Below are 13,615 nucleotides of genomic sequence, written 5' to 3' on the forward strand. Positions count from 1 at the left end.
GTCACAATAGCCTGTAAGCCTTTTCTGTAGTGCCACGTGTTTCCCTGCTGCAGTGTGTGTATCATTACTTATTTCTGTTCACAGATCATTTCCCAAAAGGATGAACATTGCTGGGTTGGTGAACTGAATGGACTCAGAGGTAAGAAATTAAACTCCTGTCTTTCAAACAGATAAATAATTAGTGGAGTCTAATTATTAATTAATTTTTATTATTTTATGGTCTAATTATATATATTTTTTTATTGCATGGCTCAAACCCCATTTTAAGGATTAGGGCATACGGGCAGATTCGGGGAGATTAGTCGCCCCGGTGACAAATCGACTCTTCTTCGGGGAGACAATCTTCCCGAACTGCCTTCCCCTACCTTCCCGTCCGCTATAATGAACAATCGCCAGCGGGATGGCACTCGCGCCGCTTCATTTTCTGAAGTTGCCTCATGAGGAAAACCCACTGGCAATTTTCATTATAGCTGACGGGAAAGTAGGGGAAGGCAGTTCGGGGAGATTGTGTGCCCTTACCCTAAAGTACTTTACACTACCGCCCACAGATTGGCATTGGAATAGCCTGACAAACACTTGCAGGGTCAATGTAGAGCAAGTCTATGGTGGTCATGTCAACATGCTACTTAAAGACACTGTTCTAAAAGCAACCTTTGGAAATACATTTTTATCTTGCAAGCAAAATGTACATAACCTATATATTTTTTTATTGTTTGGGTTTCCCCGAGTCTTATCTGTATATTTGCAGCATTGCCAAAGGCTTCCCTGCCACTCCTATTTGTTAGAAACTATACCGGCTTGCTTTTTATTTCCTGATTTCTACGACTCTAGTTCTTGTTAGCAACAACTGACCAGGGTAATTGGACAATAATGAAGGAAATATCTAGAGGGAAAATTTTAAGAAGGTACCTGAAAAAGCACATTTGTAGAGGCAGAAATATTTTATCTGACCCACAGAATGTCCCACAACAGCACGAGATTTTGTAGGCTGAATGAGTCGCATGATTGGGCAGTTAGTATCAGTGACTACATTTTGTTTCGGAGGGACAGAGGCAATAGAAAAGGAGGAGGGGTATGTCTGTTTGTTAGGCAGGATTTAAAAGCTTATATAAAGGAAGAGGTGATGTTAGAAAATGAGGGGGCAGAAGTCTTATGGGTGGAGTTCAACGATTGTAAAGAGTCCAGCAAATTAATTGTAGGGGTATGTTATAGACACCCTAATGTAAGTAAAGGGGGAGGAGGCTAAGCTCCTGATGCAAATAGAAAAGACTGCTAGTTTGGGGAAAGCAGGCCCGGACTGGCAGCTGAGGGGTTGCTATAAGGTCCCATAGAAAGTCACTTATTAGTGGGCTGATTGGGCCTATTTTAATTCTCAGCCAGACCTGGGGGGAAGTAATGATAATGGGGGATTTTAATTACTCAGATATTATTGAAGCAACAGTACTGCTAGGGCTGTTAATGGGAACAATTTTATGGCACAGGTTGTTGAGGAGCCTACCAGAAAAAATGCTATACTGGATCTAGTGATCTCTAATGATCCAGAATGTATAGCAAATGTGCAAGTAATTGAACCCCTGGACAATAGTGACCATAATGTGATCTCATTTAATGTCTGGTGCAAAACAATTTTACACTGGGGCAACAAAAACCCTGAATTTTATAAAGGCAAATTTTAGCACCTTAAGGGCTGTCCTGCAGAGCATAGATTGGGCCATTATGTTTTCTGCTAAAAACAGAACAGACATGGTTGTCATTTAAAATGTTATTAAATTGTTACTGTTCTCAATGTATTTCCCTAAGAAGTAAGTGTAGAAGCGCGTTAAGAAGTAAAGCAGTTAGTCAATTGGATTAAGCATCTCCTGCTGTTCAACAAGTATTTTTATAATAAAATTAACATTGTAAGATTTCTAGTATTTGTTTAGCTAAAGGCTGTTGTTGCCCGTGAATATTTTAATGCTGTGATTGGCTATAAAGTATCATCGTATCTTTTACATCACGTAACTGATAGAAAGTAACATTGCTGTGGACTGTGTAACTTGGCTTAGCATGAGAACACCTCGTTTGTGGCCTGAAACACTAAACGTGTTACGAAGATGTTTTTTAGCGTTAAGTAAAAGTTACACGATCCATGGCAATTCTACTTCCTTCTGTGAACAAACAATGTAATGATGATTAGCGTTTACTGCACAGAAAAAAATAAAGATTACAAGTGTCACTCATGCTGCAGGATGATCAGGGAGCCCAAAGTGTTTTCTACAGAGGTAATGTGATAGAGACATATCCGGTTCATCAGATGTATGGCGCACACCAGGCAAACCAAGCTAAAAATAGGTTAGGGAATAACTAAGGGGAAGTATAAAATGGAAAACCATGCCATGAAAATGGCAGAGGGAGAAAGGGGAAAACAAGGAAGGACTGAGACCATTCTTAAAAGAATGATAAAAAAAATCCAGAAGTGGGAATGAATAGCAGATGAAATGATGGCAGAAGGTTCATGAGATCTAGCGGGCAGAATCACACCACCTCTTTAGGGGAAGCTGACCCCACCTCTCTTCTTATCGGACAATTTGCCCTTGTAGCTAATAGAGCAATACCCTTAAACCTCAACAACTGCATTAGGTACAGACCTGCATTACTTCTCATGCATTATCGTGTGTGTAGTTACAGTTGCAAACCATTTCTTTTTCTCTCCAATACAAGTCTTTTCCCCAGAGAACATTCTCAGCTAATGATTAGCTATTGGCAGAATGGATGAATGGTGACCTTTCTGGCTGCTAGGAAATACAAATGAGTTGTCTCTGATAGGGTTGTGATTTGGTCTATAGTCTTACACCAGCAATGCAGGGATGAGCAAGCGGAAGCCCTAAACATATCCTCAATACATGGAGGAGTGAAGGTTGCCCATCTCTGCAGAGAGATTTATTTTCACTGCTTCCTGTATAATGTACAGCACGACATTGATTAGTTTTGCAAAGCATTAGCTGTTTCTGTTATAGGGTAGAGAGCCTATATACAAAAGGGGGGTTGTGGGAGCACTCAAAAGGCTAAGTTAATATATATTTAAGTATGAATATAGGCTAAATAAAGGCTAATAGTATAAGTTTTAACTTGGCCTTTGAGTGCTCCCACATCCCCCTTTTTTGTATATTATACGGTAGAACCCCCTTTTTATATTTTTGTCAGTGGACCAGGAAAAAAAATATGTAAAATCAGGGAAATATTTTAAAACAACTAACAGGCAGATTTATCAAAACAGGAGATTAGAGCTCACCACAGAAAAATCCACCACTTTCTATTCATTCCTATTTATCAAATGTTGAATTAATAAATGCACTTCTAAAAACCTCATAGGAATGAATAGAAAGTGGTGGAGTTTTCTCCTGTTTTGATAAATCTGCTGCTTATTCTTCAGGTACTCAAAGGATAGAAGTAGCAGACTATAGTAGTCGGCACGACTTCCACTTCCTTGGCTGGGTGCACATCCTCCAATACTGGCAAAGAAATTAGTCCAGCACCCACAGTTTTAAATAAAACAGCCTTTATTGGTCCAAGGGCATTACAGCAATGTTTCAGACCATATGGTCTTTTATCAAGCTTGATAAAAGACCATATGGTCTGAAACGTTGCTGTAATGCAGAATAGAACTTGTAATAGAACTTGACTACTTACAGACAGAACCAAGGCAAAATATACATCTGGTTAGTAGTTGTAAAAATCTTTATTTCTTCTAACAATAACATTCATAGAGGACAAACATCTGTTTTGGGGAACATTAGGACAATATTTTTATGTAAAATCCAGGAAAACACTGTTAAACCAGGGGATAGCACCCACTGGATTACAGTTTAATTTGGTGAGACCACAAGTAACAATGTAAAATCAGGGTTTCATTATATTTGCACATAATGGCAGTACAAAAAAATAACAACATTATTGGAGAGTGTCCAGCTATATGAACATAACACAGGTATACAATTAGGGAATGCTAAAGGCCGAGGATTAGGTTTATCACTGACAAACTATTCACAGCTGCTGGTTCCCAGGGCCCATAACAGGGCTTATCACTAATAAGGTACATAACAAAGTGTTTACTTACGGCAGAGTCAGGCCGAGACAGCCCACAGGGCCACACGCAAGCTGATTAATTATGAGCCCAGAAGAAGCAGGTTGTGAGTTTTTAGGCTATCCACACATTACCAAATTACGCTGATTTAATTCATCAGTCTCGTGGGGCAATCTGTGTGATGGAGCAGGGCCACTCTCTTTCCTGACAGCTGATTAGCTATCTCATCATTTATGAAGAATAGTTGCCTTAGGGCCACTCAGAAACCTGTTAACCAGAAAGCTCCAAATTGCCGGCCGTCACCCATTCATTTTAATTACATAATTAATTTTTTTTTTTTAAATGATTTCCTTTTTTATTTGTATGTAATAATAAAACAGTACCTTGTACTTGATCCAAACTAAGATATAATTAATCCCTATTGGAAGCAAACCCAGCCTATTTGGGTTATTTAATGTTTTATAGTAGATCCAAATTACAGAAAGATCCCTTATTGGAAAACCCCAGGTCCCAATCATTCTGGATAACCGTTCCCATACTTGTATAGCAATCCTATTGCATTTTCAGTCCCAGTGGTGACTACTTGTTTTTGCCACAAAATGATTATTGTGCAGTGAGACTGATGTAACTGGGATGCTATCATCCAATCTCCCTGGGCAATAATGTTTGTTTTATTGGATTCTTAAGAGACTTTCTTGCAATCTGATTGGTGTAGGCATTACTATGGAAACTTTTACTGAAATGGTTGGCTATTTATTATTATAGCAGAGGCATAAGATCCATCCGTAACCTTTCTTGTCTTATCAGTCTCTCTCCCTGTCTTGGCTGGTAATCACTTTCTCTTCTCTCCCGCAGGCTGGTTTCCAGCAAAGTTTGTCGAGATTCTTGATGAGAGGAGCAAAGAGGTAATTTTTTTTTTAAGTTGCCTATCCTTCAAATTAAAGTACAGGACTGAGACACCCTATTTCCAAGTATATTAATGGTTTGGTGTTTTCCAAGTTCTAATAATAACTGTCCAAGCGGTGAAACACAGAAGTGCTGCTCTTTTAGACTGTTAGAATTGATTTCACCAGTTTACTCACATTCAGAACGTTCTGTTTTCACAACACAGTATTCAGTTGCTGGGGATGACTCGGTGACGGAAGGCATCACAGATGTGGTTCGAGGGACCCTCTGTCCAAGCATCAAATCAATCTTTGAACATGGACTGAAAAAGCCGTCTTTATTGGGAGGTCCGTGTCACCCATGGCTCTTTATAGAAGAGGTAAATCCATCCAGCTTTGCATGCAGCATTTACACTATATTTACTTCTATATTCTATGAAATAGCAGTTACTCACTAGCTGTGGCTGAAAAAAATACACTCCTGGGAAACTCCTTACACAAACAACTCCACCCGATCTTTTATTTGATCCAGCAGGGTATATGACCCAAGCTATTGCCATACACATGGTTTGCTTCCATTTCTGAAGTTGCATAACTGACCTTGCAAAACACCACAAACCCATAGCAGATACCTTTGTGTTTAAGCAGACAAACTGCTTGCAAACTGACAGTTGCAGGGTAACTTACACTGCTTTCTGTACAAGCAAAGGGTGAAGATCACGGTCACTTTCAGCAGGCTGAGCTCTCATAACAGGCTTTATAGGGCAGTATTGCCAGTGCTAGAGGCAGGACACAAACCAAGCAAAAAAATGAAAGGAAACATGCTTGCTTAAAATTCTTTAACCAGATTCTTTCTTTCCATTTTCAGGCAGCAAGTCGAGAGGTAGAGAGAGACTTTGACTCAGTTTATTCTCGTCTAGTCCTGTGTAAGACCTACAGGTAAACCAATCGGGAATTTTCACGGTCTGTTCAAGCCATCCACACAGGATTATTGAACTAAACAGTCCCCAGGTGGCCATACATTCCCACATTCTAGGGCAGCACGGTCCAATAATCCAAACTGTCCAACCAAAGCCGGTCACCTATGGCAAGCCCAGTTTGCTGTGGGCTGTAAAACCCAATTTGCTGATCCAGCATATAACCCGGATGTTGGTCCATGTATGGCGGCCTTTAGACTCTCTGGTCTGTTACCTATTGGAATTTTAGTGCTGCATTTATCATGGCCAGCTTGCAAAGTATTATTTTACCCTAGGCTATTGTACAAAGTAAATAACAGCAGACCTAATGGGTCATTCACAAAATTGCTCAATGCACCTTGCATGGATTAAAAATCCAGCAGGCAACGCCGCAGTAATGTATTCATTCAAAAAGCACAGGCATTTGTTGCACCAGGACCAGCACCAAGTTGTTGCCAAGATGAATCAGGCCTGGACATAGGTGTAAGAGAAACATTCGTGTGGGATGTCATCACAGGTCTTGTATGTATCCATCACCTGCTTGCTCTCCTGGTACCGTACTTAACATTGCTTTTCTCTTACAGATTGGATGAAGATGGCAAAGTGTTAACCCCAGAGGAACTGCTCTATCGGGTATATAAATACGTTTCTTCCATTTGCACTACATATATGGCCTGAGAAATTAATTCAAAAGGATTAAAAACAAAACCACTTTAATTAAGGAACATTAGCTATAAAGAGCCCAGGGATATGAATAGCTAAAAAAGCTGCATTTCAGAATTCTATTGTTGGTCGAAAAAGGAAAAGGCACTTGATGTTACTTTTACAAATAACCACTCATCAGAGACCTGCCCTATCATGTAATCAGCCTTAAGGAATGACTGTATATAGATTTGTTTAATATAATGTAATATAGTGAATAAAGTACCCCCTATTGTATATATTATGTTACTGAGGATTTCCATGACCATATAAAATCACAAGGACGAAGGCCTCATACAACTGGGGGTACTTTATTTGGTATAATACAAAAGTTTCAGTGAGTCATGTGACAGAAATGACATCACTAAGTACAGATTATAACCGATGACATCACCAAGGTGATATAAGATTATAATTTACAGAATATTTGTGGCTCTTGTGTATTCTATAAATATATATACATCACTGTGGGTGTCATTTTCTGTAGACTGATGGGTGAGTTTTCAGTTGGTTTGTCCTGACCAAAAATTGTTCTTGGCATTTCTTATTACAGATTCAGATCTGTATGCCAAATGAACAGAACATGGTTATCAGGCCATGAATGTGGATGGACAGATTGGACAATATCCAGCTGCCCATAGATAAATCCCAGCTCAGCCATCTTAATGATTTTAGTTTAGATCCTAGTTTGTTTGTTTCTTGGGACCATTTAGCCGGTTCTGTCTAGTGCTGCCGTTCTAACAAGAGGCACCTGTAAATGACGTATACTTCTGCCTGTCAATCATACAGGGGGTGCAGTCTGTAAATGTCAGCCATGATGCAGCCCATGCACAGATGGATGTGAAGCTCCGGTCTCTCATTTGCATTGGCCTCAAGTAAGTCCTTTATCATAGAAGTGTGGCATTTTGTGTAGTTCTTTGTTTTCTTTGTCATTCATTATTTGGTTTGTTTTGTTTTTTAATCTGTCTCTGGCTGAACACCTGTCTGTGCTGCATGTTTCTTCTGTAATATCCAGCTCTTGGTTTATGAGAAGGTTGCAACATTCAATTAGGAGTCCTATTATTTAGGATCAAATGACAGAGAGGGAACGCGCTGTAACCTGTTCCCAAAGCAATTAACACATACTGTCCCTGATATTTCATCAGGTTTTATGTATATTAATATAATAGCCATCTGTCACACTCCCTCCTAAAAATCAACACTTTCTTGCTCTCACGCATAAACTTTATTAATTGTAATGGGGACATATTCCAGCCCAAACATCTTAAAGTGCAATTTTGCACATTTTGAATTTACATGAAACCTTTTTAGTTTCCATGGTAATATCCTACATTTGTAGAAGGATGGCCCTTATTCTTCTGTCTTAACAGAAAGCCATAAGCTTAAAGGAAAACTATACCCCCAAAATGAATACTTAAGCAACAGATAGTTTATATTATATTAAGTGGCATTTTAAAGAACCTTATCAAGCTGGAATATATATTTAAGTAAATATTGCCCTTTTTTACATCTCTTGCCTTGAGCCACCATTTCGTGATGGTCTGTGTGCTGCCTCAGAGATCACCTGACCAGAAATACTTCAACTCTAACTGTAACAGGAAGAAGTGTGGAAGCAAAAGACAGAACTCTGTCTGTTAATTGGCTCATGTGACCTAACAAGTATGGTTTGTTGGGTTTTTTTGTGTGCACAGTGAATCGTATGATCCCAGGGGGCGGCCCTTATTTTTTAAAATGGCAATTTTCTATTTATGATTACCCAATGGCACATACTACTAGAAAAGTATTTTATTATAAAAAAGGTTTATTTACATGAAGCAGGGTTTAACACATGAGCTGTTTTATGAAATATCTTTTTATAGAGACCTACATTGGGGGGTATAGTTTTCCTTTAAGTTACTGATGCAAGACACACCTGCTGATGCTTCTCTGCTCTGTTCTATCGCCCTTATGTCAGGAGACGACTCCTTCGTCAGTAACTTAAGCTGATGACCTTGTGTTCAGACATAACAGCAGGGGGCTCTCTGGCTACAAATCATAATATGAGCAGCATAAAACTGCTAATATCCTGAAAAGTAAAAAAAATATAAATAACTAAGCGGGACGCTTCTGTGCTATCTGCCAATACCTCATACAATTATATTCTTGACATCTCAGGACTTCCCGCTTTGCGGCAACAGTTTAGGGAAGACTCTATCCCAGGGATCCCCAACCTTTTGAACCCGTGAGCAACATTTAGAAGGAAAATGAGTTGGGGAGCAACACAAGCATGAAAAATGTTCTTGGGGTGCCAAATAAGGGCTGTGATTGGCCGTTTGGTAGCCTCTATTTGGACTGGCAGCCTACAGGAGACTCTGTTTGGCAGTACACCTGGTTTTTATACAACAAAAAAGTGCCTCCAAGCCTGGTATTCAAAAATAAACTCCTGCTTTGAGGCCACTGGGAGCAACATCCAAGGGGCTGGAGAGCAACATGTTGCTCACGAGCTACTGGTTGGGGATCACTGCTCTATCCTGTCTCAAAGCAATAATATCCCTATACACAAAGTAAGGTCCAAAAAACTGTTTGCATAGATGGAAGAGGAATCACTTGCCTGTACAGAGTCCTGACCTCAGTCCTGAGTTTTTGAATTATTTGCCCTCTACTTCTCTTTTCAGCTTTCAGATGGGGGTCACTGACCCCATCTGAAAACAAATGCTCTGTAAGGCTACAAATGTATTGTTATTGCTACTTTTTACTACTCCTATTTCTATTCAAGCCTCTCCTATTCATATTCCAGTCTTTTATTCAATTAAATGCATGGTTGCTAGGGAAATGTGGACCCTAATAACTAGATTGCTAAAATTGCAAGCTGGAGAGTTGCTGAATCTTAACCTAAATAACTCCTAAACCTCAAATAAAAAAAAAATGAAAACCAATTGCAAATTGTCTCAGAATATCACTCTCTACATCATACTAACAGTTCTAACAGTTAATTTAAAGGTGAACAATCCCTTTAAATGAACCCCCTTGGTCTGTAAATGTTGAATAGGCAGGAATCCAAAACCTTTGGCTATAAAGTGTATATATATTAACTCCAGTTATACAGACATTTATATGCAAGACCCACTCTTAAAAAGAACTACTAATGTGGAGCATAATGTAAATCTTTATGTAGAAAAGTAATTCCTTGCCAGTAAAAGTCTCAAACTGAGCAGATTTTGGAGCCTTTTTGTTTATCTATATCTGTCCCGATTATCGATTGTGAATTGTATATGATGCTTGTACTCATGAATTCCCTGTCTTTGCCCCAGTGAGCAGGTTTTGCACATGTGGCTTGAAGTGTTGTGTTCCAGCCTGCCAACCGTAGAGAAGTGGTACCAGCCATGGTCTTTCTTAAGGAGTCCTGGGTGGGTGCAGATTAAGTGTGAGCTGAGGTAAGTGCCAGTTTTTTTTAAGTACAAATCTGTTCTTCTTTTAGGAAAAAAAATCTGTTCCATTTTTCACCTTCTTATGCCCTTCTGAAGCAACTCTGGGAGGGGAGGTCACTAAAGGTGGCCATACACTGAGAGATCCGCTCGTTTGGCAATGTCGCCAAACGAGCGGATCTCCCTCCGATATGCCCACCTTGAGGTGGGCAATATCGGGCTGATCCGATCGTGGGCCCTAGGGCCCAACGATCGGATCCTAACGATGCATTAATGGGCGGTCGGATCGCGGGACCGCATCAACGAATAGATGCGACCGCGATCCGACGGGATTTTCTGGGGGCCCCATACACGGGCCAATAAGCTGCCGACACGGTCTGTCGGCAGCTTTTATCGGCCCGTGTATGGCCACCTTTACTCTTAGGGTCAGGGCACACTGGCAGATTCGGGGAGATTAGTCTCCCGGCAACAAATCTCCTCTTCTTTGGAGCGACTTATCTCCCCAAACTACATTCCCGCCGCTAAAATGTAAATCGGCGGTGGGATGGCACTCGGAAAGATTTGTTTTCCGAAGTTGCCTCACGAGGAAACTTTGGGCGACATCGGAAAACAAATCTTCCATCCCACCGGTGATTTACATTTTAGCCAGCCGGAATGTAGTTTGGGGAGATTAGTCACCTTGAAGAAGAGATTTGTCGCTGGGCAACTAATCTGCCCGTGTGCCCTGACCCTTAACTGTTCTAAATTGATACATTAGTTGATCCATTTCTTATATTCTGCTGAGCAGAATCTCTGGGTTTCATTACAGGCAGCTGTTAGAATTGATACAATAGTTGCTAATACTCCAGAGATGCTGCTGAGAAATGTATCAACTAATGTAGCAAATTGTAACAGTTCAGAATCTGCACCTGAATTACTGAGCTGCCAGATTCCAACACATGCGAAGCAATTGAAACAAATCTGTATTTCTGGTGAACAGAACAGACAGAAGGTGAAAAATGAAACTTGTACCCTTCAGTATTCGAAAAATGGTGACAAATAGCAAATGGGGAAAAAAGGCCATATGTTCTGGTGAACTATCGGGAAAACCAGTGAAGTGAAAAAAGTGTTTAGAAGGTGAACAACCCCTTTAAAATGAACTCTCTCTTGGCTGAAGAGCTTATTATCATTTTATTGATACTGTACCTCTTTAAAGATCCGTATAGAGCCCCCAGTCTGTGTCACATGCACTCTCTTACCGTGGTGCCACCATGTAGCACACACCATGATTGACAGGCCTTGTTGGGGGGCAGACAAGGGTCCAGTCACACCCACTGCTGCCTGTGTAGTTGCACCACTGTTAAAAAATCTTGAAACCAGTGACATGGCTTTTGATACTAAGTTGGGGACCAGAGACTCCCCCTTTCAGTTAGTGCTCAGTAACGCAACAAGCATTCTGCCAATATTTGGTATTTGGGGGTACGCTTTCATTGGTGCCTAGGTATATTTTCATTTTACCTCAGTAGGTAGTGGGGCATTGTGCAAATAACCCGTAGGCATCTGCACTCTGTGTCTGAGCACATACATGACATGCGGGCTGCAATCTAGTGACAAGGCATTCCTTGATTTCAATTAAACTGATGTGCAATATGAGGCTATTACAAGTTATCCCATAGATCCATGACCTGTAGAAAAGCATTAACAGGTTTGTTCACCTTCCAACTCTTTTTTTTTTCAGTTCAGTTGGTTTCAGACAGTTCACCAGAAATAAATACTTTTTCCAATTACTTTCTATTTTCTATGAGTTTTTTTCACCTTTCTGAAGCAGATCTGGGAGGGGGGGGGGGTCTCCGACCTTCTAAACCAGGGGTGTCCAACCTTTTGGCTTCCCTGAGCCACATTGGAAGAAGAAACATTTTCTGGGGCTACACTCGAAATACACACAAACACTAACGCTAACTTTTGATTTATTTTATTGTAAAAGTAAAAGAAAAGAGGGTATCATAAACCTAGTGGGATTTTGACATTGTGTTTGAGAAACTAATGTATCAATAGCTGGTTGAATGGAAGTAGTTGCAATTCTCAGTGAATTCTCAAGGTGCTCAGACAATTTGCTTTTAATTTTACTCTTAGGGGGTTATTTATAAAAGTGAATTCATCTAAATATTTTATGCTACAAACTTCGATCAAACCTGCTCAGGTTTGTTGCACTTATTTTTTATAATTTTATCAAACTCAGATTTTTGAGTATCTTTACTGCAAACACTTGCTGAATGTATTAGATATTTGTGCAGGAGTTGAACCTAAAATTAAAGTTGCCGTTCCCTTTGATTTCCAGGGTCCTCTCAAAATTTGCCTTCAGTTTGTCTCCAGACTGGGAGCTGCCAGTGAAACGAGAGGTAAGGTTCAAGCCCGTTTGCTCATTGGCTGCAGTGGTGGAACTACTGGGGGTGCGATTGGAGGAGGGGGGTGGAGGGCCGGCTACATGGCCTGGGCCCGGAGATGTATAGTTACGTTACTGAGGACAAACTCATTGGAACGGCCGTACCATTAAGTCACTTGCTAATGTATGAACAAAGGCTCAATCTCCACCATCTGCATGGAATAAGTGATGATTGTGCAGCCACACTGTAGCACCGTTATACTATAATCCCCATTTTGAGTTAATTCAGTCAGGCTCATATTGGTTTGGGAACAGTAGCAAATCCCTTATCCCTTATACTTTATCATTACTTTTTACAGGACAAAGAAAAGAAGCCACTGAAGGAAGGAGTACAGGATATGTTGGTGAAACATCACCTTTTCAGCTGGGACATTGATGGATAATATCTGGAACTCCATTTTGCTCCACAGGACACAGATTTGACCTATGGAGCCTAAAGAACTTCACTCCAAACTGCACTTTTATAGTCCTGCTGTACTGCCAAGAACTTGCTCCATGTTCTCACTCATACAAACTCCAAGCTGAATGTAAGGCACCCGGGGAACCCTCCCTCACAACCACATGAAGACTAAACTAAGGCCCAGGGAAGAAATCAGTATTGAGTCTGTGTGAGGAACCAGCGCTTCAGCCATATCATGTGACTGGGGCATTTCTTGAAAAGATGGCTGGATGTCTCCTGATCACTTTATCCTGCTGGAAATGTTATGCCTGTGTGTGTATATAAATACATATCAAGTGTATATTTTGTGACCGATGTGTAGACTTTACTTTCCAACCTCCTTCTCACAATTTCATTCATGCAGATAACACACACCATAATTGTAGTGTAGCTCACGGGGTGTCTGACAGTCCTACAGATTATCAGCTAAATACTGGGGTGAAGCTGCAAAAACATGAGGACCCTGTTGTGTCCTGAGCCTCTTTCTTTCAAAAATGCTGTTCCTGTATCTTTATGATTGCTGCTAAACACCGAGTCTATGGGCCATGGCATTTAGAAACTCAATTGTTGTAATAGTTGGCCAAAAACGTTTTTTTGTTTGTTTTTTTTACACCAATTATCAGTCAGAGGTTACTCTAGTTGCACCCCCATTGCACTCAATGGAAGCAACTAGTGGCATTAATGCAGCAATCCATATACTTGATAGCACCCCAGGCTTTTTTCTCTGTTGGTATGTTCCAGCTTG

The 13,615-nt window shown here is 40.4% G+C and overlaps 1 protein-coding gene across 3 annotated transcripts in view; it reads left to right on the forward strand.

The window, feature by feature from the left end:
* The window catches only part of sgsm3.L (small G protein signaling modulator 3 L homeolog), a 34,666-nt gene extending 21,485 nt beyond the window's left edge, over positions 1–13,181 (forward strand). For all 3 annotated transcript variants that reach the window (XM_018258855.2, XM_041590726.1, XM_018258856.2), the window contains exons 15-23: positions 85–139; positions 4,919–4,968; positions 5,175–5,327; positions 5,816–5,886; positions 6,488–6,536; positions 7,395–7,480; positions 9,896–10,018; positions 12,327–12,387; positions 12,731–13,181. In XM_018258855.2, the coding sequence (XP_018114344.1) occupies positions 85–139; positions 4,919–4,968; positions 5,175–5,327; positions 5,816–5,886; positions 6,488–6,536; positions 7,395–7,480; positions 9,896–10,018; positions 12,327–12,387; positions 12,731–12,814 (732 nt within the window). In that variant the 3' untranslated portion in view covers positions 12,815–13,181. The remainder of the gene's footprint in view (positions 1–84; positions 140–4,918; positions 4,969–5,174; positions 5,328–5,815; positions 5,887–6,487; positions 6,537–7,394; positions 7,481–9,895; positions 10,019–12,326; positions 12,388–12,730) is intronic.
* The last annotated feature ends 434 nt before the right edge of the window (positions 13,182–13,615 follow it).

Source organism: Xenopus laevis, chromosome 4L (genome assembly GCF_017654675.1).
Source record: "Xenopus laevis strain J_2021 chromosome 4L, Xenopus_laevis_v10.1, whole genome shotgun sequence".
In the NCBI taxonomy this organism is placed as follows: Eukaryota; Metazoa; Chordata; class Amphibia; order Anura; family Pipidae; genus Xenopus; species Xenopus laevis.